General features: G+C 40.5%; 1 protein-coding gene across 7 annotated transcripts in view; it reads left to right on the plus strand.

Moving 5' to 3' along the window:
• Positions 1 to 24406, plus strand: part of ARHGEF6 (Rac/Cdc42 guanine nucleotide exchange factor 6) — a 113197-nt gene that overhangs the window by 77297 nt on the left and 11494 nt on the right. For 3 of the 7 annotated variants that reach the window (XM_084789810.1, XM_084789814.1, XM_084789815.1), the window contains 8 exons: positions 11308 to 11446; positions 14551 to 14610; positions 16732 to 16878; positions 19550 to 19636; positions 20353 to 20431; positions 21366 to 21511; positions 22572 to 22697; positions 24282 to 24302. In XM_084789810.1, coding sequence (XP_084645936.1) covers positions 11308 to 11446; positions 14551 to 14610; positions 16732 to 16878; positions 19550 to 19636; positions 20353 to 20431; positions 21366 to 21511; positions 22572 to 22697; positions 24282 to 24302 — 805 coding nt within the window. The remainder of the gene's footprint in view (positions 1 to 11307; positions 11447 to 14550; positions 14611 to 16731; positions 16879 to 19549; positions 19637 to 20352; positions 20432 to 21365; positions 21512 to 22571; positions 22698 to 24281; positions 24303 to 24406) is intronic. The other 4 variants (XM_084789813.1, XM_084789816.1, XM_084789812.1 and 1 more) reach the window with 3 other exon arrangements.

Below are 24406 nucleotides of genomic sequence, written 5' to 3' on the forward strand. Positions count from 1 at the left end.
TATACACAATGTTATTAATTCTTTAATGATTTCGTACATGTATATGATGTATTTGATAATATTCACCCTCCACTCCTTGCCCTAACTTCTCCCAGATCCACATTTCACAACCACCCTTGACTTTCCATTTTCCTTTATTTTTAAGACCCATGTGTGTTGTTCATATCTTCCATTTCCATTGGAGCGTGGTCAACCAACCAGGGACCACACTTTTAAAGAAACAGAATTGACTCTCCTCTTATCAGCTGTTCATAGACCTCATCTGAGGGCAGGGGCTTAGGACTGATGTTACAGACTACTCGACTTTTTTTTTTCTTTTCACTGAAGCCATTTTCTAATTCTAGCATCTTTTAATTTGGGGTCTGGAGGTATAGCTCAGCACTTATGAGTACTGGTGCTCTTGCAGAGGACCCAGGTTTGATTCCAAGCACCCATATGGTGGCTCACAACCATCTGTAAATCCAGTCCCAGGGGGATCCCAACCTTCTTCTGGCTTTCATGGGTACCAGGCATACATATGATACACAAACAAACCTACAAGCAAGACAGCCACACACTTAAAATAAATGAAAATTTAAAATTCTAAATAATATTTTGATTTCTAGAGAGACTAAGACTGTACAGTCCAGGAAGCCCTGCCCCCAAATTCTCAAAAATGGGAAAAGTCCTCCCTTAGCATTCCCTCTCTGTTTCTTTGTTATACAACTAAAAGATACCAGAAGTTCTGTGGTTTGCCTGGAATTCTTGGTTTCATCTATTCATTCAGCCGTCTACTTTTTTTTTTTTTTTGTAAAATACGGCCTCCTTTCTACATATTCCAAAAACACATCCAGAAACTTAAGTTCCCTCTAAGTTCCTTTGGATAGTCTCCTTGAGGAGGACAGGGATAATTTTAGAGGTTTCCATGGTCACATGTTTTGGCACTCAGAATCAAATGACTCACAAGTTGAACTCTTCATGTGGCTTGGGATTTTAGCAGTGTGATGGCTGTGTTGAGAGAGGATCTGAGGAAGGCTTGACAAGAGAGATAATATTACAGGAGAAACTGGGTGGATGGAAGCTAAGTCAATGTTTTGATTTAGCCAAAAAAGTCGCTTTTTGTGTAGTTTAGTCCATATTAGAGAGTCAGCAAAGGTCAGTGCAGATCCAAAGAAAAGGGAAACCAACTTTAGCTCCTGATGGCAAATGACTGATTACATTGCAGAAGAACATGTAAAACAAGAAATATTGGGATGCTTTTATTTAGAAAAATAGATTCCATATTATTATTATTATTAGATGATGAGGGGGATTTTCTGAAAAAAAATTATCAATAGTTTCTGGTCAATAAGTGCTTCAGAGGAAGTGATTTGAGTAGTCGCAGTTCAAGTTGTTAGTTGCTTAGAGAATACTGTCAATGAAAAGTCACCAGGGATTTAGTTGTGATCAAATGAAAATTAGACATGTTTAGCTTTATTTAGTGAGAAAGACGTATCTGAGGATGGTTGGATATTTCAGTAAAAAGGAATGGAAAGGTATCATTGCATGTTTTTCATTTCCATAACAAAATACTTGAATCTGGGCAACTTTATAAGGCTCATGGTCATGGATGACACTGGCATTTCCTTGGCTTCGGTGAGGAAATCAAAGAGGCTCACATCACCATGGCAGAAGCATGTTGAGGAGAAATCATGCCATCAGATAAAGAGCTAGAAAGCCTGAGGCTTTGCTTTGCTTTGTGGGGTGTGTGTTTGTGTGTGTGTGTGTGTATACATAGTCACCCACGCACACACATACATATGCACACAGAGCTCAGAAGTCAATGTTCAGTGCATTGTTTAGTTAATTTTCACCTTATTTTTTTGAGACAAGGTCTAAACCTGGAGCTCACCCATATACTGAGGCCAGTGTAGCTTCAGGGATCGACCTGATTCAGGCAATGAGGGAATGAAAAAAGGCCAGACACATGTACAGAAAAACCGTGATCATGTAGGCCGCGTGCTTTCTGATGTAGAGATACCAATGAGATGATGCAGCAACCCAGTCCCTCAGCATGTTTATTAAGTCCAGCACTGGGCAACGGGTTAGTGCCAGTAGGAGGTCCCTGTAGGGGAACAGTGTCAGGTTACAGTGTCAGAAGAAGGAAGTTGTAGTTACTAGTTTTTACTGATCCGCCATCCATAAATACTCACACTTGCACACACTCTCAACATTTGCACTCAGAACAGATAAAAAGCTTGGCCATTCCTCTGAACCTCACTCCAGGTAAAGGAAGGCTTTGTTACTCCCAGGGCTCTGGGGCATTGGGGTCCTCGACATGGTCATGCCATAGCAAGGAAATGTCAAACAAAAGACCTTCACTTGAGGTTTTTCGGCTCCCTGCACCCCCCTAGCCCCCCACCTAGCTGGCCAGCAGCTCCCAGGATCTTCTTGTCTCTGCTTTCCGAGCACTGGGATGGCAGGTGTCTGCTGCACCTGCATGCTAGGGATACAAAGTCGGGTCATCACGCTTGTAGAGCAAACCCTTTACTGACTGGACCACCTCTCCGGCACACTTGCCTTGTTCTCTGCCCCCCCCCACCCCCAATTTGTGTCTTTTTTATTTTTATTTTTTTACTTAAATTGTACTTTTGCTTGTCCTTTGATAATTTCACACATGTACACAAGGTTTTTTTCTGAGACAAGAGCTCATTATGTAGCCCCAGCTGGCCTAGACTTTGCTGTGTAGACCAGGCTGGCCTTGATCTCACAGACACCCACCTGCCTCTATGCCTTAAATGCTGGGATTAAAGGCATGCACCATAATGTATGTTGATCATATTTATACCCAGTTCTTCTATTTTATTTCCCTCTCATTCACTCTGGAACACCTCTTCTTCCCACTTCCATGGTTTTTTTTTGGTTGTTGTTGTTGTTGTTTCACAATCCATTAAGATGAATTACGATTTTATGCATGCACAAGGATATATAGCTGTTTACTGGATTATAATTAACACCCCAGTGGCTACATCCTTGAAGAAATATGACTGCCCCTCCTCCAGAAGCCATTAGCTGAATAGCTGTTCAAGTAAGAGTGGCCCCCACCCACACTGCACTATTGACTGGCTTGATCCTATGCAGGTCTTGAGTAGGCAATGACAACTGCTGTGTGTTCACAAATGCAATAGCCCTGCCATGGCCAAATTTCTAAAAATCATTTATTTGCGTGGCAGGGGAGCAGGGATGAGGCAGGGGACACGTGTGCCACAGAGTGTCGTGTCTGGAGGTCAGAAGGCAACTTTCAGGAGTACATTCGCTCTTTCACAGTGTAAGTCTCAGGGCTCAAACTTGGATCTTCACGCTTGGTAACACATGCATTTACTCAGTGAGCCATCTCACTGGCCCAGAGCTTTTTTGTTTTGTTTTGAGAACAGTTCTCATAGAGCTCAGACTGGCCTAGAACTCACCATGTGGTGTGGAATACCCTTGAATTCCTGATCCGCTGCTTTCTGCTTTCCGAGTGGTGGGGTTACAGGTGTGCCCGAGTACCTCCCAGTTACTAGTCAGTAGTTTACTCTTCTATGCGTATTACTTACTAAAGCCTCTTTTCTTTTGAAGAATCTCCTTTAGCATTTCTTGCAGATCGAGTGAAGGTGGGTTTCTTATGTGGTTTTGTTACGTGCAATTGACTTTATTGCAGTTAGGAAACAACAACAACAGAATGCATATTTGGATGCTATCTTCCCTGAGTGTCTGAGGGTTACTACTACTCTTTGTTCTCATATGTGAATATAAGTTTATATCTGGATTTACTTTCTTTCAGCCTGAAGAGCTGTGCTAGTATTTCTCGTAAGGTGGGTTCCTAGCGAGGGATTCTTTCAGCTTGTGTGTGAAAATGCTTCCTATTTTACTTCATAGTTCCAAAACTTTCATCCTTTCCATTGGCTTATATGTTTAATATTCCTTTTGTCCTTTGAACACAATTACTGTAGATACACTGAGGACTTTGTTAAAGCTAACATTTTGTTGCTCCTGTGGACAATTTTTATCATATGTTGTTTATCCTGAGGCACACATATCTGTTTCTTTTCATGTACACATTTTTTGGTTGAAAAAGAAAAGCTCTAGATAGCTTGAGGTTTTTACCACCATGGATGCTGACCACATTGCTTTTTCTGTGAGAGTAATTTGGTTGCTGCTTGCTTTTTTTTTTATTATTCTTTTGTTTTGAGAAAAGTTCTCATGGAGCTCAGACTGTTTTGTTGATGTCTGCTTCCACAGAGCATACAACCAATGGTGTCACTCTTTAGAGGACATGGGTATGTTGTTACCCTGGATTTAAAGAAACTTTACTGCAACTCTTTTTTTTCTTAAACATCCCCCACCTCAAACTCTTTGTTAGGCTCAGTTTAACACTATATGCAGATGTTAAGCTCCTTTATTTTCAACCAAAATGTCTCTAACTAATTTTGGAAAACTCCTTGGGACATAAATAATTCTACCATCTAAACCAGTGGTTCTCAACCTGTGGCTCATGACCCCTTTGTGGGGTCAAATGACCCTTTCATAGGGATCACATAAGACCGTCAGAAAACCTGGATAATTACATTACAATTTATAACAGCAAAATTACAGTTAGGAAGTAGCAATGAAAATAATGCTATGGTTTGGGGTCACCACAACATGAGGAGCTGTATGAAAGGGTCGTAGCACGAGGAAGGGTGAAAACCAATGGTCTGAGGTAAATCAAGTTCAAGCAGTGGTCATTTTTGATACCAGCTTTAGAGGCTGTCCTTGCTCCCCTTAGCACTCTGATGCACCTTCTTTCCCTCTTTCTCCCTGACGACTTAGCTGGCCTAGGGATCTAGTAATATTTTACTTATTGCTTGCTACCCAAGTCTCTATTATTCTGTCAGAGAAATTAAACTTGAAGTTCTGCAAAATTGTCTAGAACAGGTCCTTTTGAGAGTGCTCCTGACCTCTCTGCTCTTGACAGCATCTCTGCATTAGTGCTACGGCCACTTGGAGGCAGAATGGAGTCTGGTCTTTTCAGCTTGCCACTGCTAGCATGGTACCCTTGTCCTTCAAGTGACCTCATGTGAAGGTGATAGGAAGCCAGTATTTTCAACCTTCTAATCTCAGTATAGCCTGCATTTTAGGTGCGAGGTCTAGAGGAAGGGAGTGTCCTCCTTCCCAGCCTCACCTCTTTGGAATTTAGTCCCTTTTACTTAGAGTTGAAAAGGGTGTGATATGTTGGTGGCTTGCCCATCTTAGTGAAGTGTATCTCTTGACTGAGTGCTAAGGAATTTGGATATATGTTTGTTTGATGGCATTTTCATGGAGTGTGGTGTATGTGAAGCTGAGCTGTGAAGAAATGTGAGAAGGCTACTGTGGCCTGGCTCAGATGCCACTGACTTTTCCCTTCCTTCCATCTACTACAGCTTCATGAACAAATATTTCTCTGTTTTACACCATCAGGACAATTTCTAGAGACTCTGAGCGGCTCCCAAATTGTTGGTACTAGTCATGTGTGACTTACTGGAGAGTGAGGACAATGAACACCGCTTGCCACCACCCAGAAAGTTGAATTTGCCAGCACTTCCTTGGTTTCAGGATTTATCCGTGTCTGTATGTGTCTGAGAGAGGAGAGAGGAGAGGGGAGAGCACTGGGCACCATGGAGTCCAGACAAGGGTGCTGGGTCACTCAGAGCTCACTTAAAGGCATTTGGGGGACATCCAGCTTGTTACCTGGGTGCTGGGATCTAAACTATATGACTCACGATTTTATGGAAAGCAATCTTAACATGAGCCATCTCTTCAGCCCTGCCATTTCTTTATTTTTTAAGTCCATATGTGTCCTTACCTCATCTGATCCTATTTTTTTACCACTTTTATACTGTCCCAGTTAGAAACTGTGTTACATGGTAGGATTCATTTAACATCTAAATATTAATTACCTTTCTTAAGGATTAAATGAGCAGTATACACAAAGTGGACGGCCTATAAGCTGAGAGACTTGCTAAGGCATAAACTTTACACATCTTCTCCCTCTGTTAGGAAGGAAAATTTGAAAGTAACATTGGAAAGCCCTTTAATCATTATGATTTCCAATGTGTTACATGATTGCTTTAAAGAGTCCCTAGGACTTTTAAGGATTGTAAGATCTGTTTGCTTGGTTTGAATTTGTCGTGCTTTTGTGAGAATTTTATGCCATACCTTAGAAGACTCTCTCTCTGGAGTCTTAGAGAATTAACTTTTTCTCTTCTGACTTATTTATATGAACCAGGTGAGAGTAGATTAAAACGCTGAGCATTGCCTCAGTTGTGCTTTGAATAGCGTCTCTGCCATTTTTCATGAGCTTCTCGATCACTGAAAACATGAGATACAAAGCATAGTTGAATGAAATGCATAGGAATATCATATTAAAATCCTGTTTTGATGAGGGCTTTTACTGAAATAGGGACATTAGTAGATTTCTCTCAGCCTTCTCCAGTTGCCATGCTCAGGTGAACTTCTTCCTTTGGGTCTGTAGGTGGCAATATCAAACCAGAAATGCTCACACTCACCTGTTGGCCAGGAGAACACATCCTTCAAATTGGATGATTACACACAGATGCCTTCTGTAAAATGTAGCAAAGTCTTGTCTGAATTTGAGTACGTAATCAGACACCAGCTTTGCCCCATCCTCAGATTTACATATATTTGAATGGCTGCTTCTGTCTTCTGTGATCCACTGGGTGAGGTCTTCTGGGATTTCCCCTCTCTCTCCCCTGCTGACTTGCTACGGTACCTTTCTGGCTCTTCTTGGGAATAACTGCTCTCTTGCAGAAATACCCACTTCTTCCCCATGTTTTTGTATAAGACCTGTCCACCCTTTCCATGAGTGAGAAAGTGTAAAAAGCCAAGAGAGGAGGAGAAAGTGTGCACTACCACAGATCTGGACCTTATTTTCCTTGCCGTTGCAGTGACTACCACAGATACCCTGTATACTTTTCTCCTTAGTAACCATCCTCACCCTCTGGTTATCATAGTTGCTAGTAATGATGACTTTGAGAAAACCCCCCAAAGAACTAGCCATTTGTTCTGTGGACAAGGAACACAGTTAACAATTCTAAGTTTCAATTGTGTTTTGTTAGTGTCTTTGAGGAGTCGGGGAAAGCAGTGAGACTGACTAGTGAGACTGACTCCCATAAAAAAAAATGGTGTGGACAAAAACCCAGCCAATTTAGGGGTGGTGGAGAGTGTGCCAATGATCCCAATACTTGGGAGTGGAAGGCAGGAGAATCGGGAACTGAAGGCTAGCAGGGGCTATAGGAGACTAACTAACTAACTAACTAACTAACTAACTAACTAACTAACTAACAGAAACAGGTAGTCTAATATTGGGAGCTGGAAAAAAGAAAGGAAAATAAGGATCATTTCTTGTTTTTCCCACTGGCTAGAAGTCAAAGCTTCCAGTGTCTCAAACCAGGGAACCACAATTCTAAAGAAAGACTGTTGGGGAGGGAGTAAGGTAAAAAGGAAGAATCTTTGACCCTCTGCTTGGTTAGGGTTATGTTCATTTAAGTTAAAAGTCTACTCAGAAACAGAGTTGTTTTTTTTTTTACTGTGTGTGTGTGTGTGTGTGTGTGTGTGTGTGTGTGTGTGTGTGTGCATGTTACAGTAGTCCAAGTGTAGAGGTCTGATAACAACTCTCACAAGTTAATTCTTACTTCCACTGTGGGTCTTAGGGCTTGAACTCAGTTCAATTGGAAGACTCCCATTCCAAGCACTCTTACTAGCTGGGCTACCTCAATGGCCCCAGAAACACTGTTATGTGGGTTAGTTAAGCACTCTCGTGTTATTATGACATAGAGTGATTTCCTCCAGCCTTCCAGCCCAACTGAGAATATAACAGAGACCCATCTACCATATTTTCTATGAAATACATGTATATTGAATTTGAAACAGTATTTATAAACTCACTTAAAACTGATTCTTATGAAATACATAAGGCATCGAAAGCAAGCCTTGAGCCTGGTGTGGTGGTACATATTTGTAATCCCATCTGAGGCAAAAAGATCGGGAGTTCAGAGCCCTCCTTTGCTTTATAGCAAAGGTCAGCCTGAACTGTATGAGACCTGTCTCAAATAGCTAAAGAGTTGGGGGCAGGAACTGGAGAGATGGTTCAGTGGTTAAGAGCACTGACTGCTCTTGCAGTGGACCTTAGTTCAATTCTTAGCACCCACATATTGGCTCACAACCATCTGATCTCCAGTTCAAAGGGATCCTGCACCCTCTTCTGGCCTCTGAAAGCACCAAGCATGCATATAATACCCAAACATACATAGAGGCAAAACACCCATATACATAAAATAAAATAAAATTTTTCTTTAAAGCTATTTAAGTAAAAACCATTTCAAGCCAGGTTGGGTTTTGGTATAATGATTATACCTGTATATATTTTATTTACATATAATATTAATTTCACAGTAAACTTATTTGGCTAATTATGTTTTTTAGGCTCAATTAACTAGACAGGCAGTGTTTCTACAACACAATTTGTTTCATTTCACTAGTGTCATTTCCTTTGCTCCCCAGTAATGTGCTTTAATCCAAGACAAGTGTCTCATGTTACTTGGAAAAAAAGTTAAATTTTTTATAATATTTATCAAACCTAGGAATTAGAATTCTTCATGGAAAGTAATAGCACAGTGTCTATGAGCCTGGCTAGTAACTGCTGCAACTCTCACAGCAATTAGAGCAGAATATGGGAGATTGGCAGTCATTTAGTCGTAGAAAGAAAACACAGGGGTTATTTACCAAACTAAAAAGAAATTAAGGAAGCTATTTTGTTCAGATTGCATGACTGCTCAAACACACTTTCTTAATAATATCTACAAGCGATGACGTTTAATGTCTCTTCAGCTCTTGGTTGGAAATTAAACATCAGTTGATTATCCATTAAGCTGTACATTATGGGTCCTAGGAGATTTTAAAGATAAGATTCTAGCCACGCATGTGTCTTGAAAAGGTAATAACAATGCATCTGCTGGTTAAAGTTGAGAAAAACCCCTTTCTGTAGAGAGGCAGGGTGGTGATGGGGACAGACCCATGGTTTGGCTTCACACCTACATATTAAGTCCCCCATAGCCACCTACTGGCTACTAGTCTTATGGGGCCTCAAGCTTCTCAACTGTAAAATGGGGGAAACAGCTATACTGAAATGCTTAGCATGAAATGGCAGCTTTACAAATCCCATTAAATCAATCCAAACAGTAGGTTTTATCTGTTTTTTTTTTAAGACTTCTTTTACTTTTTACCAAGTGTATGGGTATGTTTCTGTGTCGGAGTATGTGAACCTGCGAGTGAAGGTGCCCATAGGATCCAGAAGAGGGTGTCAGAGCCCCTAAAGCTAGAGTAACAGTCAGCTGTGATGTGTGCACTGGGTACAGAACTCTTGTTCTCGCTGCAAGAGCTGTAGTATATGCCTCTAACCACCAAGTCTTTCTCCAGCTCCTGGTTTATGGATGACTTACTCAAGGCTCAGGCTGTGTCCAGCCCTTCCCCTCAGCTACTTCTAGAACATGGCTCTGAAAATGGATGTAACTGATAATGGTGATGATTTGATGGGACTGTTTAGTTGTGAGCTAGCTTCCCTTAAGGCAGCCATTGTCAGACCTTTCTCCCCTGACATGCATATGATACTACACAGTCAGGGCTGTTGTTGTGGTTGCTGAAACTACATCCTTGACTAATCCCAGAAACCTGAGGAGAGAGTGGTAATTTATAACAGGGATCGCCTGCAAGTTACTCCATTTCCAACCTTATTTGTATGCCATTGCTGATAAGAGGTTTCTTTGAACACATTTCACTAGCTGTGATAACACCACCTTTGGAGGCCACTCTACAAAGTATGTTTAGGTAAAAAATGGCCACTTTTTGGTACATTCTTGTTTGGAGTGACAAGGAATGTTGGTGAGTCCAGCAGGAGTCTCAAAGGTTAAGACTATCTTGTAGGCACTGGGAAGTTCTTGAGTAGGAAAGTTATAGTGCTAAAGCTGGTGACGGTGAGTGGGGCAAGGCAGCAAGCCATGGGAAACACTTGGCCTACTGAAGCTTGCTAGATGGGATGTGATGAAGGCTTGGACTTACATGGTAGTGGTTGGAATGGGCAGGAATAAAAGGCACTCAAGCAAATTTGGAATGACTGAATATGGACAGGGGACCAAAGAAGGTAAGCAGTCAAGGGAGGAACAAAGTTTCAAAATAAGTTCTCAGGAAGTGAGTTCCTTGACCCAATTACATCTTTTGTTCCATTTCCTTGTTCCCACCCTCTTCTTTCTTCTATCTCTTCCCTCCCTCCCTCCCTCTTTTCCTCTTTTTCTTTCCTTTTCTTCCTTCTTTCTTCTCTCTTGCTCTATCTCTCCAGGTCTCTCGTCCCCTTCCTCCCTCCCATCCTCCCTCCATCCCTCATTGTTTCATACAGCATCTTATTCTTGTTTCATTGCTTTATACAGCATCTTATTCTTTATCCTAAACTGCCCTAGAAGTCACTGTGTGGCTCAGGCTGACCTCAAGTTCATGGAGTTTCTCTCCTATGTCCTGGGTACCAGGATTAGAAGTGCTAGCGCACCTAGTTCTCTCTATTTTTTAAAGCATATTATTGAATGACCCTGCAGTCCTAGCCCTCACTGATGGAGAAAATCTGGAAAGGTACTGGAAGACAGAGAAAGCAGCACTTGAGATTTACACATTGATAGGGCTTGGCTCATGAAATGAACTTTTTTTCCCACTAAGATGCTGCCTTATGGGAGTGTTCAGGTAGCCTGCAGAACTGTGTCTAGGTCCTAGGCAAAAATGACTCTGTGGTTAGTCATACCAACACTGTGCTGCCTGAACATAGCTTTTGGTTGTAGAACAGTACAGTGGAGTGAGATGTGTGTGTGTGGGGGGGGGGGTATTGAGTTGTTAATCTTGGCATCAGATCAGTAAATAAGTAGAATGCTTCAAGTGACCAAGAAAACATACTGCTTTAACCAAAGATTGAGGTCATCTCATAGTCTCTTCACCCTGTCACCTGGGTACATAAAAGTGGGGAGTTTTAGGTTGTTTAGGGCTGTAGCACTATCCAAGGACAGAGTCTGCTCCCCAGTAGCTGCTCAGTCAGTATGTGCTGAATGAGGAAATAGCACCAGGGATACCAGATATGTCCCATCGTCATCTCCCCTGTTCCGGGCACAGAGCTGATGACATTGGAGAAATGAATAATTACTGGTTTTCATTATGAAAAATATACAAACACAGTAAGTTCATACTCAACATCAGATATTTAGCAGTATTGAAAGTATATTCATTGTTTTTGTCTAGTGATGATCTAGAACGCTTCATGGAAAATCAAGGTGCGTCCAGCCCCGGCATCCTCATTTTAACAACAAGCCTCAGCAAACCATTCATGCGATTGGAAAAGTATGTTACTCTCTTGCAAGAGCTGGAACGCCATATGGAGGTAAGGGAAGGCAAGCTTTAGCAAGGTCTGTTACCAACTGGTGTCCTCTGTGTTGCACACAGCAGATGGTCTGCCTCCAGACTAGCGTTAGAAAGAATCCAGAAAACATCTTGGCTTCAAATTCTGTTTGATCTGATCGTCCCTCTTTCCTGGATGGTATTCTAGCATTCTTTTTCATGCAACAAAATAAGATACCTAGTCTTTCCTGACGCACAGATATCATTGTTCCCCGTCTCCTCTTCCAGCCCTTGGCCCTGTTGCGTCTCTGAAGGCTATGCTCATTTATTGACTTAGGTCACCCATTCTCAAACTCTGGGCGGCAACCCCTTTGCGTGTTGAATGACCCTTCCATAAGGGTCACGTACTAGATATCCTGCATACCCGACATTTGCATTATGATTCAAAACAGTAGCAAAGTCAGTTATGAGGCAGCAACGAAAAGAATTTTATGGTTGGGGGAGGGAGTCACCACAACATGGGGAACTGTGTCACAGGGTCACAGCTTTAAGAAGGTTGAGAACCACTGACTTGGTTTTCTTCTGCTCTCTTTTCTGTAGATGATGATGGTTCAGTGACAATCAGAACTACACAGTTCTATTGCTCTGGTATATTAAGTAACATTACTGTGATAGAAAATAGAAAATGCAAGCCAACATCAGAAAACGTGAAGACCAAGTAAAAATATGTTCGTTGCAGATAGGAACACTGTGCACATTTGGTTTTCTGACTCTGACGTTCCTTAAAGACATAAATGGATCCAAGACAACTGTACCACTGCCCATCAGTATGTCTACATCAAAGGCCACTCACATTTTTGTTTTTATGAACAAAATTAAAATTACTTGTAATGATTGTAGTGCAGCTCTAATCTTTTCTAGATATTAGGAAATGCAACTGGCAACTGAGTATTAAGCACCCAAATCTCGCGATTTTCAAACGCAGCCACATTGCTTTGAGCTGTTCTTTCACGATCTGGCATGGGGTGTGGAGGCGTGGGAGGGAAAGACTACTGTGTTTACCCTAGTTGCTCTTCCTGTGTCTGGGGAAAAGGTTTTGAGGTTTTAAAGGGGTTGATTATCTTTAAAGAAAAAGGTTACATGCTGCTGCTGCTTGTCAGCTTTTGTAAGGAATGAGAGCTTGCTCTCTGCATGAAAACACACTCTCAGGGTATTGGAACTGCCTGAAAGTTGGAGGCAGTGGGGAGCTGGTGAGAAAAGGCTGCCCGAATGACATTTCAATTGGAACTCTGGAAGGTGTTGACCTCTGCTGGATGCCTTTCCATGTACTAAAGCAGTCCACCAGACTGTTTGAGGTTTGCCCCTCCTTCCTTATCACAAAACCCCAGAAAGCAGTGGCTTCTGCTAGTCTCAGGGCTGCAGTAGGAACAGCACTAGGAGTGCACAGTGAAGCTGGGTACAAGCTCCCAGGCCTTAGGTGCTCTTCCTGTCTGCCTGCCTCACCTGTTTCTAGCCCAGCCTCTGTTTGGTCACACTGGCTCTGACTTCCTTCTGATTAGCACTATCAGATGATACACCCCTCTTTCTGGCAGTGTACCATTGTGCCAGCCAGCTAAATCAGATTTCTAATCACTTGTTAGGATAAGTTTTACTATGAAAAAGAACACACTAACGTTGCACAGACAGTCCTGCCTGTGGTTTGAGCCAGACCTCTGGCCTGTTTTCCCCTGTTTTCTACTTGATGAGCAGAATTGGCATTCTCATTGCTTCAGCTGAAGCCAGGGAGTCCGTGTGTATACCCCCCAGGTGAGGGTTGCCTAACATGTCCATACTCCCCCACAACAGGAGCAGCACTACAGGATCAGTGATGCCCCTCCATGTAATTATTTAGTAATTATATTTATTACTCAATATTATTTATTGTATTTTTATTATTTAAAACAAATTTTAAATTTAAATATATTTTGATCACAATCTTCTCATCCCCCAAGTCCACCAAGATCCTCTCTTCATCCTACCTACCCAACTTCAAATTCCTTTTCAAAAATCAAATGCAAACTCCCCAAAAGCTACAAAATAGAATACAACACCCAAAGGGGAAGAAAAAAAAAAAAGAAAAAGAAAAAGAAAAAACTAAGCTGTAACCAAATAAAAGCACAAAAAAACCTGCAGAACTCTTTATTTGTTGGTCAGGAAAATACGAAGTCTCACCTCACTAATAATACTTATTATGTTGTTGCTCAATATATGATGTGTTATAAACTGCCTTAAAGTCAACAGTGTTTGGACAAATACTGTGATCCTACAATGTGTATGTGTGCATGCATATATTAAACATCATATTATATACTGTAAATATCTATACATTTGCTCATTGATTAGAAAGATGGTAGTAAACACTAATTTTACATGCAAAATAGTCAGTTGTATAACAGAAGTTAAGAATTCGAAAACAGACCAGAATTCAGGATCTCAGTACTTCCAGTAATTAAGTGAATAAGACGTTTTCTGGGGCTGGAGAGATAGCTCAGCAGTTAAGAGCACACACTACATTGTGCGTAGTGGGATCCATTATGGATCCCAGCACCCAAGTGTTGGCTCACACTCACAACTGCCTGTAACTTCAGTCAGCTCCAGAGGGATCCAAAGCCTCTGACCTCTTCAAATAGTTACACTTATATGCATGAGTGTGCACATGATCTCTCTCTCTCTCTCTCTCTCTCTCTCTCTCTCTCTCTCTCTCTCTCTCTCTCTGCCATATACACGCATGATTAAAATTAAATTAAATAAATCTTTAAAAATAGAAATAAATAAGATTTATTTTATAGTTCCATAAATTTTACACAGGTGTGGATTCATGTAATCATCACCATAGTCAAGATATAAGACAATTCTAACACACACACACACACACACACACACTTCTGCCGTGTTATCCATTTGTGGCCATACTTTCATCCCACCCCACCCATGGCAGCATCCATTCTCTTTTGATATTATTTATTATGTATTTTAAAATCATTTCCTCCTTCCTTCCTCCCTCCAAGCTCCATATACTCCTTCTAGCTCTGTTCTCTCACTAATTGTTGTTGTATACATGTATGCATGTGCTGATACTGTTTTTTTTTTAATGTCTCCCTTTGATAGGACACTCACCCGGATCATCAGGATATTCTGAAAGCGATCATAGCCTTCAAAGCACTCATGGTAGGTGACACTCTCAGATTGTCAATCTCCATTTTGTGTACTTTGTTACTGACAGAGTGATTGGCGGGAGACATTTCTTTCCTTGAGCAAGGGTTCTCAGGATAGAAACCGTAAGCTCTTGGGACAGGAGCTCCATGATTGCTGCATTTGGTTTTATTCTTCACAAATCATGCTTACCTATGAAATTTGCCAGGCTGAGGGCATAAAGCGATCACACTTGAAAGTCTTGGCCACATTAAGCAGTGATGTGTAGGTGGGGGGTTTCCTTTTTTTTTCTTTGTCTTTGCCCCTATGGCTCACCCTATGTCTGTATAACGTGTCATTCACTGATTGGCATCAATACTGAATTTTACTATTTACGCCAAAATATGTGAATGTGTTCTTTGCATATGAAAAAGAAATCCTTCCTAAAAGTAAAAGCACAACATACTAAAATGAAATTGCTTAATATAGATTGCTACCAGAGGTAGCTGTAATCTTGCATCTTGAGCATCAAGATTAACCTTTCTCCTTGAACCCACTGATGTAAAACCTTTTGATGCCATTTCAGAAGGGGAAAAAAAAACCTTTATTTTGAATAATGGGTTAAGTTTAGATATATTTGACATTTCTAAAGCATTCTGTGGGATTGGACCAATGTTTAGCTTTTGATCCTTGCTGGAAGGTTAAGGCATAGCAGTCACCATCACTTTACTTTTATTGCTTTTGAGAGATAAGTAACTGACGTGTCAGTGGTTAAAGGGAAAGCTGAAGATCAGGTAAGGTATTATGACAAATTTGCTCCCATTGTCAGGCAAAAATAGTAAAAATGCCAGCAGTCGCTCAACTTTGTAGAACAGCTGCTCAAACACATGGCATAGCATTTGTTGTAACTTGCACCTCTTTTATTCAGTCTTATGTAAATGAATGTAGAAGGCTTTTTGACAAAAACAGGAAAGCCTGCAGTACAACAAATTCAAGTGTCTTCCGCGTGTGCCTGGTATGCCTGTAATAGCACCACTTTGGAGACTGAGACTGAAGGTCCAGTTAAAGTCAGAGCCTCAGTTGCATAGCGAGTTTGAGGCCAGCCTGGCTTGCACAAGACCCTGTCTGAACGACAACAACAAAACTAAAATACCCCTTCAACAACAAAAAGCAAAAATGTCTCTTTTTTTGTCCTGTTGTAAAACTTGCTTTGATGATGGTAATATGTTTACTGCAAATACATGTGTTTAAAAAATCTGTATAATGTATTTATTTTTTAAAGTCTTAGTTGAATGGTGCAACAAATTTTTGTAGAAAAAATTACTTTCCAAAAGAACTATACTATGTTCATTGGGCGCAGTAGCATAATGAACAGTTGCTCAGACTTATGTTTACTTTGGAATGAGCATCACTACATCATTCTACGATGACTTTAGTCTTCTGAAACAGGTTGTATGCCTATATATATTTTCATAACCACATAGTATTGGCAAGCTGTTTCTCGATTTGAATTTCCAATTTAATCATTATGAAATCCATTTGCATCTATTTTCCCCAATCCTTTTAGGAATAAAAATAAGCTTAGTATTTTACAAAAATGTACTGTTGCTCCCTAAGCAAAGTTAGGACAGCGCATGTGTTTCATGATAAACACAGTTTGATTCACTATGGCATAATAAAATAAAATAAATTCTTTTCACCATTCTCTATTTTCAAAACTCTAGGAGTCCTTTTGGTTCCTTTTTTTTTTTCCTTATCAAGTTGCTACCTTGTTGGAGAGTGAGCATACATCATATAACTGAGATTGCTTTGTAATTACAGCCATTATGGCTCTACTTGATGGGATTCTGCTCCCCTGTCCCTCCAGATTCCTCATGGGGAGGGGGAAGTAAGCCCCTTCTTATCACTTTATCTTGATGCTTCAGCAAGATGGAAGCTATCTCCTTTTTCTGTAACTTTGAGAGGCTCAAAGCTAGGTAGTGTGTTTGTCTGGCAGGAGCACTGATGCTCATAGGATTCAGAGTAAAGAAAAAAGAGATGCAGCAAAAAGCTAGGAGTCAAAAAATGCCTTATTTTGAACTAGGTTGGAGTCTGAGAATTTTCCCCATCTGTCTTGTACGAATCCCCATGACATCATGTTCTGTTTTGCATCTGTAGGGGCAGTGCCAAGATCTGAGAAAGAGAAAACAACTGGAACTACAGATCCTTTCGGAACCTATTCAGGCATGGGAAGGAGACGACATTAAGACCTTGGGAAATGTGATCTTTATGTCACAAGTAATGGCACAGTATGGCACCTGTGAGGTAAGTTGCTTCTTCTGTCTTTCATATTTCCCTTCCTTTATTAGTCTGTCAAGGTTAACAGGGATAGTGACAAAGGAAATGGAAAATAAAGGATAACTTTGAGACACATTTTGCTAGTAATATCAACAGAAAGGGGTGACTTATGGGATACAGCAGTTGGCAGATAAAATTTAGGCCAGCTAATTTTCAAAAGATCCTAGGTATCTGCATGGAGATGTCCTATAAGCAGCTGTTAATATACTATGGAAATGTAGGTAAGAGGTAAGTGTTAGAAAGAGAGATTTAGATGTCTCTGACAGATATACCTTTCTAGGAAGTGCATATCCAAAGAGAATCACAGAGTTTGAAGTTGGATTATTTCTTTTAAGAAGAAGCCAGGGTAGGGGATAATGGTTGATTATATCACCTGGTATGATTTATTGGGTGTTAGCGTTGTCTCCCTTCTCCATAAACACCTTCCTATACTCTCTGACATGCTTGTGGCAGAGATTCATTACTTTGGGTTAATAAGCAATCTCACTGAAAATGCAGACACCCTGGGGAAGGTTAATGCAGTGAGAGTAACGATTAGTCATTCCCGTCTTTGGGGTACGAATCCTTGGGTGAAAGGAGAAGGAGCTCCTGTGGGGCTGGGTGGAGGACACTAATAGGAGAACAGAAAAGAATTGGGGCTTGTGGTGTCATTGCAGACCCTGGAGGAGCACTTGAAAATGGCCAGCACGCTGAGTGCTATGGAAGGTTCAGAGGTCAAGGAGTGTGAGGACCCAAAAGAAGTCATTGGATTTTGCTAGAAGGCAGTTATTGATGACTTTGAGAGAGCAGTGGGAAAGTGCAGCTAGGGAGGGATCAATGGAGAGAAAACGAAGGCCGGGAGTAATCTGGCAATAAAACGTCAAGCAATGAGATATTATAAATGAGGAACTACATGGGGTGAGCAAAAGCCTTAAGAAAGCAATAAGCATCTGTTAAAGGCAAAAGAGGAGGAGCCAGTGAAACAGGAGAGGCTGCTGAAGAAGAGAAATGTTTGTACAAGGAAAACTAGGCAAGAGAACAATCTGAGAGAATAATGGCTGTTCCAACAGTTAGCTCTGAAGGTTTACTCTACTCAAGTGGAAAGGAGAGTGAGGAGACAGCCATGAAGCAAATGGAACTTTTGCTTTTGAACCTACTAATTGTGACTCTGTTAAGGGATCAGAGGTGCCTCCATGCTTTGTTTCATGCAATCAAAAATGTAGTTGATGATAATATATTATAATATATCTTAAAAGAGCTAGAAGAGAGGGTTTCTTTTCACTTAAAAGCAGTTTCTACATTTCCTTGGTTATTGTATATGCACATATGTGTGCCTAAGCATACACATAGAGGTCAGAAGACAACTGGTTAGTTGGTTGGTTCTCTCCTTCTACCACAAGGGGCCTGGGGATCAAACTCAGGTCTTCAGATCATCTGTCAGACTTGCTATCAGACAAACCTTCACCCAGTGAGTCATCTCACTGACACTATAAAGGATTTTGTAGGTGTTTACCATGAAGAAATGATAAAAGTTAAAAACAGTAGATATGTTAATAACTTGGATTTGGCCATTTTACACTGCATACAAGAATGAAATTCCAGCTGGCCGTAGTGGTGCACGCCTTTAATGCCAGCACTCTAGAGGCAGAGGCAGGCAGATCTCTGCGAGTTCAAAGCCAGTCTGATCTACAAAGTGAGTCTAGGAAAGCCAGTGCTTCAGAGAAACCTTGCCTCAGAAAAATCCAGCCAACCAACCAACCAGAAAACAACACAAAAATTTGAAATGCTTATAAATGTGTACAAATCTCTTATGTGCCAATCAAAACACATGCAATTGGGCTAGGGGTAAATAGGCAGTGGAAGAATGTGGATTTAGTATGCATGAGGCCTGGGTTGTATTTCTATTATCATTCACAGAGACCAAATAATCTACACCATTTCCAAATGTAAAATGTATTTACTTATTTGTCTTGTATGCCAAGAGAGCAGCTATCTCTCTTGATGTGTATATGTGTGTGTGGACTTGTCCATATATGTGTATTTGTGTGGAAACCAGAGGTATGCAATAGATGTCTTCCTCTATTACAGTCCAATTTTGTTTCTCACTGAATCTGTAGCTTATCAATTTTTTGTAGACTGGCTAGCAATGGGCTCCTCAGATCTACTTGCCTACAGGCCTGCAGAATCCAGCATTTGCTGCTATGCTCAGAATATATATGGTTGCTAGGAATCTTAGCCCAGGCTCTCAAGCTTGAACAGCAGGAACTGTATCCACCCACTGAGCCCATAGGTATCCTAGTATTAGTGATTAGAAATAATTTGATGATGGCAAGTATTAGCAAACTATACATTTTTTAATCTGTTGGAAGTTGCCTCACTTTGTTACTATTCAGAGTAAAGTTATATTTTAGTTTTGTGAACCTTGAAAGACTTATGTTGTGTCACACTGGTGGGTTCTTACCTCACATACTTGAGAATCATGAACACACTGATTTGATGCTTCTGACTTGGCTATTTTATTTATTTATTTATTTATTTATTTATTTATTTTGCAACTCACTGCCAATGTTCAGGTTATGTAAGGTCTGTATGTCAAAGTAGTGATTTCAGACAGTCTTAGCAAAAGCAGCCCAATTTCTGTTTTTCTTTTCTACTTCAGGAAAAAGAAGAACGGTATTTTATGCTGTTTTCCAGTGTCTTGATAATGTTGTCTGCAAGTCCTCGGATGAGCGGCTTTATGTATCAGGTGAGTAGATCCATATAAAACAAATTATCAAAGGCCAGACAAGAACAGGCCTTTGTTCAGATGTGACATATGCACGATGGCATTTAAAGTTCAAGCCTGTAAAGGCAAAACGTTGTGACCCTTCACTATAATGAAACAGCTTGTAAGAACAGATGGTCTTGAGATCAGAGATCTTTGTATTGGTCTAATCCTGCCCTGGCTATCTGCTCTTCTCCTTGTAAGCTAGGTCTCCAGTTGTGTGAGGCTTAGAAATCTAAGTCTACAGTTGGATGAATTAGCAGCAGCACTTTAAAGACCCATATCGTTATCACAGAGCAATGCGAAGCTGGCACTTTATTCTGTGATTGTCATGCCGCAGCCACGTTGCAGAATTTGGGTTTGTAAGATGCCAGTCCTTCAATGCCTTAGGAAATGAAACCTCCCTTAGGCTGTTGCAGAAATGGACAACATTATGCTATGTATGCTTCTCTGTTATATGTCGTTCTAGCCATTACTCCCTTTCATAGAATGTGAGCCTTTGCTTTAAAATCCATATGAAAATAACTTAAGTCAACTGTTTTGTAAAGAGGTTAGGGTTTACAGTGATTAGCCAAATGCACACTTCTCCCTTGTCAGCCTAGTGGAATATATCTTGCCATGTGATTCCTGAGAGGATCAGAAGTCTGAGAGAAAAATGTAGAATCACGGAATTAATAGGAATATTCTTTCTCTGCTAGGGAAAGATACCAATAGCAGGGATGGTGGTGACTAGATTAGATGAAATGGAAGGAAATGACTTCGCATTTGAAATCACAGGTAGGTCACTGTCTCCTTTTCCTATAGCCACTTCAAAGCCTTTTTGGAATGAAGTGGAGTTTACACAAATAAGTGATATTAATTTCAGCAGGTTTTTTGGGGATATGACAAAGCCCATCCCGTTCCCCAGAATAACTAGAGTAGACTGATTAAACCACAAAGCCTCCCTGTAATGCGCTAGCCTCAGCTGTGCCATCACTTTCCATCTTCTCTTGCCTAAGACCTATTTGTGAGCACTAGAGAATGATGAGATAGGCTGACCCTCTCTTTCTCTGTCATGTGGATCATGGTGGCCAAGAAGCCAAAGGTGTGGTCCTCTATCGCTACTCTTATAAACTAGCAGGGATTGCTTGTGTTCTAAGAAGTTGCACAACTTTCTACGCAAACTGAGCAAACTGCTCCATCTTCCTAATTCTCCCTGATATTGTCCCTTTTGCCAGGCCTCTGTGATTTACTTGTAATGGCTGCATTTCTATATGGATGCCACAGTGATGAAGACAGAGTAAATATCCCCAGCCTTATCATAACCTATACTCACCAAAAAAGAGCCTAAGATTTGGTACTTGCTTAAATATCTTTCAACTGGTTTCAACTACATACTGTTCCATCTTGGACACTGGGCAAACCAGCACAATATTCTTAGATTAAACCATGAACTAGATTGCCAGTCAGTACACTTTAAGATTTCACTTGCTAGTGTATTTATTTTGAAGTTTTACATTATGCCTAAGACTCTGCAAAGTGGTAGAAATCAAGGAAAGTTTTAGAAATAAAAATAATTTTTTAATAACAAGTTCTCTGTTCCTAATATTGAAGTTCGAAAGGAAGGTTACTTCATAGAAAGGAATATGCTGAAAATAGATGTCCAGTGAAGTGTGTTTGTAAGACACATCCTTGCCTTTTGTTCCTAACTGCTCATAATTGGGTGATACAGGTAGCATGATAGACAGAACTGTGGTCTATTGCAACAATATCCAGGACTTCCAGGAATGGCTGGAGCAGCTGAACAAACTGACCAGAGGACCAGCATCTTCCAGTTCATTGTCTAAGACCTCATCATCATCGTGTAGTACCCATTCTGTAAGTAGTCTGTTGGGATGGTTGGGATAATTGAAGTATTAGGACTGTTGACTTTTCTCAGACTTTGCCTACTAAAGCCTTCTGAAAATCAGCAGCAAGCATGCCCTTTGACTTTGGGTGGTCTCTACTTGTAGACTTCGAAGTACAGTTAAACCTCACTGATTCTGATTTGTTGCCATGGTGAAGTTCATTGAAGTTAACAAAACATTTCAGTTAGGTGTGTGTGATTTGGTCCAGCCGTTTTAAGGTACTCCAGCTAACTAAGTCAAGTGTTTCCCACCAGAGGTGCTTCTAAAAGGTTTTAATGTTAAACAAGGCTTAATTGTGTTATAGCTAATATTCTTCCATTAATCATGTGCTAAGTCAAAGCAGGGCATTCACTTCCCTGAGTGCTTAAACATCTCCGTGTAATCTCACTCATGCTTTCACATCTGCTCAGTAACTTGCATGAAAGGTAAACTTTTAGCGTTGTCATCCTCTGGGCTCTCAGAGATCGAGAACGTCTGGAATTGGAATTAATGAGATTTTACTGTACTTGCTGGGTGAAATGGAAGCTTTCCTCTGTTGTCTGGTAACACTCAAATCTGCAGTGCCAACATTCCTATTTTGAGTGCTGTGTGTTGTGGTGGCAGAACACAGGTTTTGGGTTCAAATCTTGTCTTTGCCAGTTACTTCACTTTGCTGAGTCTGTGGTAGTTTACTCGGATGAAATAACCCGTTTCAGATTCTATTTGAGTGCCAGACACATCACTGAATCTCAAACGCTGTCTATTGTTCCACTCTTGTCCCTTACAGAGGTTACATCTCTGCATTAAATGGAATTGCAGAAAAGAGAGGACAGTATCATGGGACACCGAGTCCATTTCATGCTGTTCCTTAGAGACCCCATGACCTTTGTTAGAAACTGTCAGTTTTCCAACTGGACTCTTTCACTATTCCATATTCCCCCTTTTACCTCTGGCTTTGCTGATGCCATGAAGCTATTGTCATTGTCTCACTGTGTGGTACCAGGTCGGGTTCAGATGGCAGATTGCCAACATCTCATGAGACATTTTCCCAGTCTTTTAGCTCTACCGGACAGCCCCGAGGACCCTTGGAACCTCCTCAAATTATTAAACCGTGGAGTTTAAGTTGCCTACGACCTGCACCTCCACTTAGACCATCAGCAGCACTAGGTTATAAAGAGGTAATTTTGCTACATATGGTGTAAAATGCTTCTGACAAGCTAATTTGGAGCTTATTGCAAATAGTTCAGTGAGAATATGCTAGAATTTATGATAGGACATATATATTGATATATGTGTACATATATACATATATATGTCTTGAATTGCTAGACTCAGTGATTGCTTTTTAATTTTGCATTTTCTTCATATACCAATATTGATGGAACTGAACAGTTCAAGTGCACTGCTTGTTTCCTTAGTTTTTTTTTCCTTAAGTGCCTCTGTTGTCTCTCTACATGGCAAGAATCATTCTTTAGAATAGTTAACTATACATACACATCCCAAACAAGAAACATGTCCTTGGAAGTTGCATTTCCAAACAAATACCCAACTCTTCATTTTGTAGCATGTTGATCAATAAAGCCCAATCAGTAAAATGCCATGACACCAAGCCATGTGTCTCAGCTATGAAAACAATGCTTGCTATAGTGGGAAGGATAGAAGAATGTAATGAAAGAAATGTCTTTTTACAGAGAGGCTTCTCTTTAGCAGCTTCTGGCACAGGGCATTTGATTTTTGCCTAGTGTGCTACCAAGATATACCATGATCAGGGTGGCTGATCCTTTGCTCTAGAAGTACAGTCAAGGCACTCCAGTCACTAGCTCCCAGAACTACGCAGAGTGTTCGTTAACTTTTCCATCCAGCGAGGTTTTCCCTTTTACTTATTTCTAATTATTTCAGACTTCAGAAAAGATGCTCATTTATTAATAACGACTCTTCAGGTCTTGTGGTATGAAGAGTAAGTTGCTGACGGTTATGAAGTGAACCTTAGAATTTTGACGTAAAGGCAATTCGCTGTCCAGTGCGTTCTGATCCTGGAGACTTGGCTCAGTTTCAAGTGTTCTTTGATTTGATTAGTCATGCTTTGCTCCAATTAACTGTTGCCTTCGTCTCTCAGTGCAATAAAATAGAATAATATGTAGACACTAGAGGATTTTTTTTTTACCTCTTTCAACTGGTGTGATGGGAGACATGACTCTTGAGCATACTTTTAAAAGAAAAAAATTAACTATTCGAATTGGGTCAGGAAGTGGTCCTGGTCCTGCAGCTTTGCTTGGAAATGACCTGCAACCACTCAGTTTCCTTTGATTACTTAAACTAGGAGTGCTACTTCATAGTAATCTATTTCTATTTCTGTTTTTAATAATGGACATTTTGCAACTGTCAGTTACTAAATTCATACCAAGATGAGCTCTGAAGGGTAATGTTGACTTAATCCTTCACATAACTAATCTATTAAAACTAAGGCATGATCACTTTGTTTCTGCTGGGGGAAGAGGGTAATTAATATATTCTTGCTGTATACTGTGCATTTTGGTGATTTTTCAGCATTTGTAATTCTGCACAGAACTGGATTCTTTGGACTTTTGCATGAGGATATTGCATCTGAAACTAATGTGGGAAATGTAATGATATTCTCTCCATGTAATTTATGAGAACACTAACATTTCAAATGTTGTTTTAGAATTATGATAAATGGATTTGGTCATTATAACCATCGACCTCTCACGCTCATCTTCTCTTTCTTTACATATTCATTTTAGAGGATGTCTTATATCTTAAAGGTAAGGGTAGAACAGTGACATCGTAATGTTGTTGTGCTGTAACCTTTGGTGAATGAAGCTTTCCTTTATGCTTGTTTTGTCCCTTGCTATAATTGGTGGCTAAA

This window comes from Acomys minous, assembly GCF_964271855.1.
Source record: "Acomys minous genome assembly, chromosome: 7".
In the NCBI taxonomy this organism is placed as follows: domain Eukaryota; kingdom Metazoa; phylum Chordata; class Mammalia; order Rodentia; family Muridae; genus Acomys; species Acomys minous.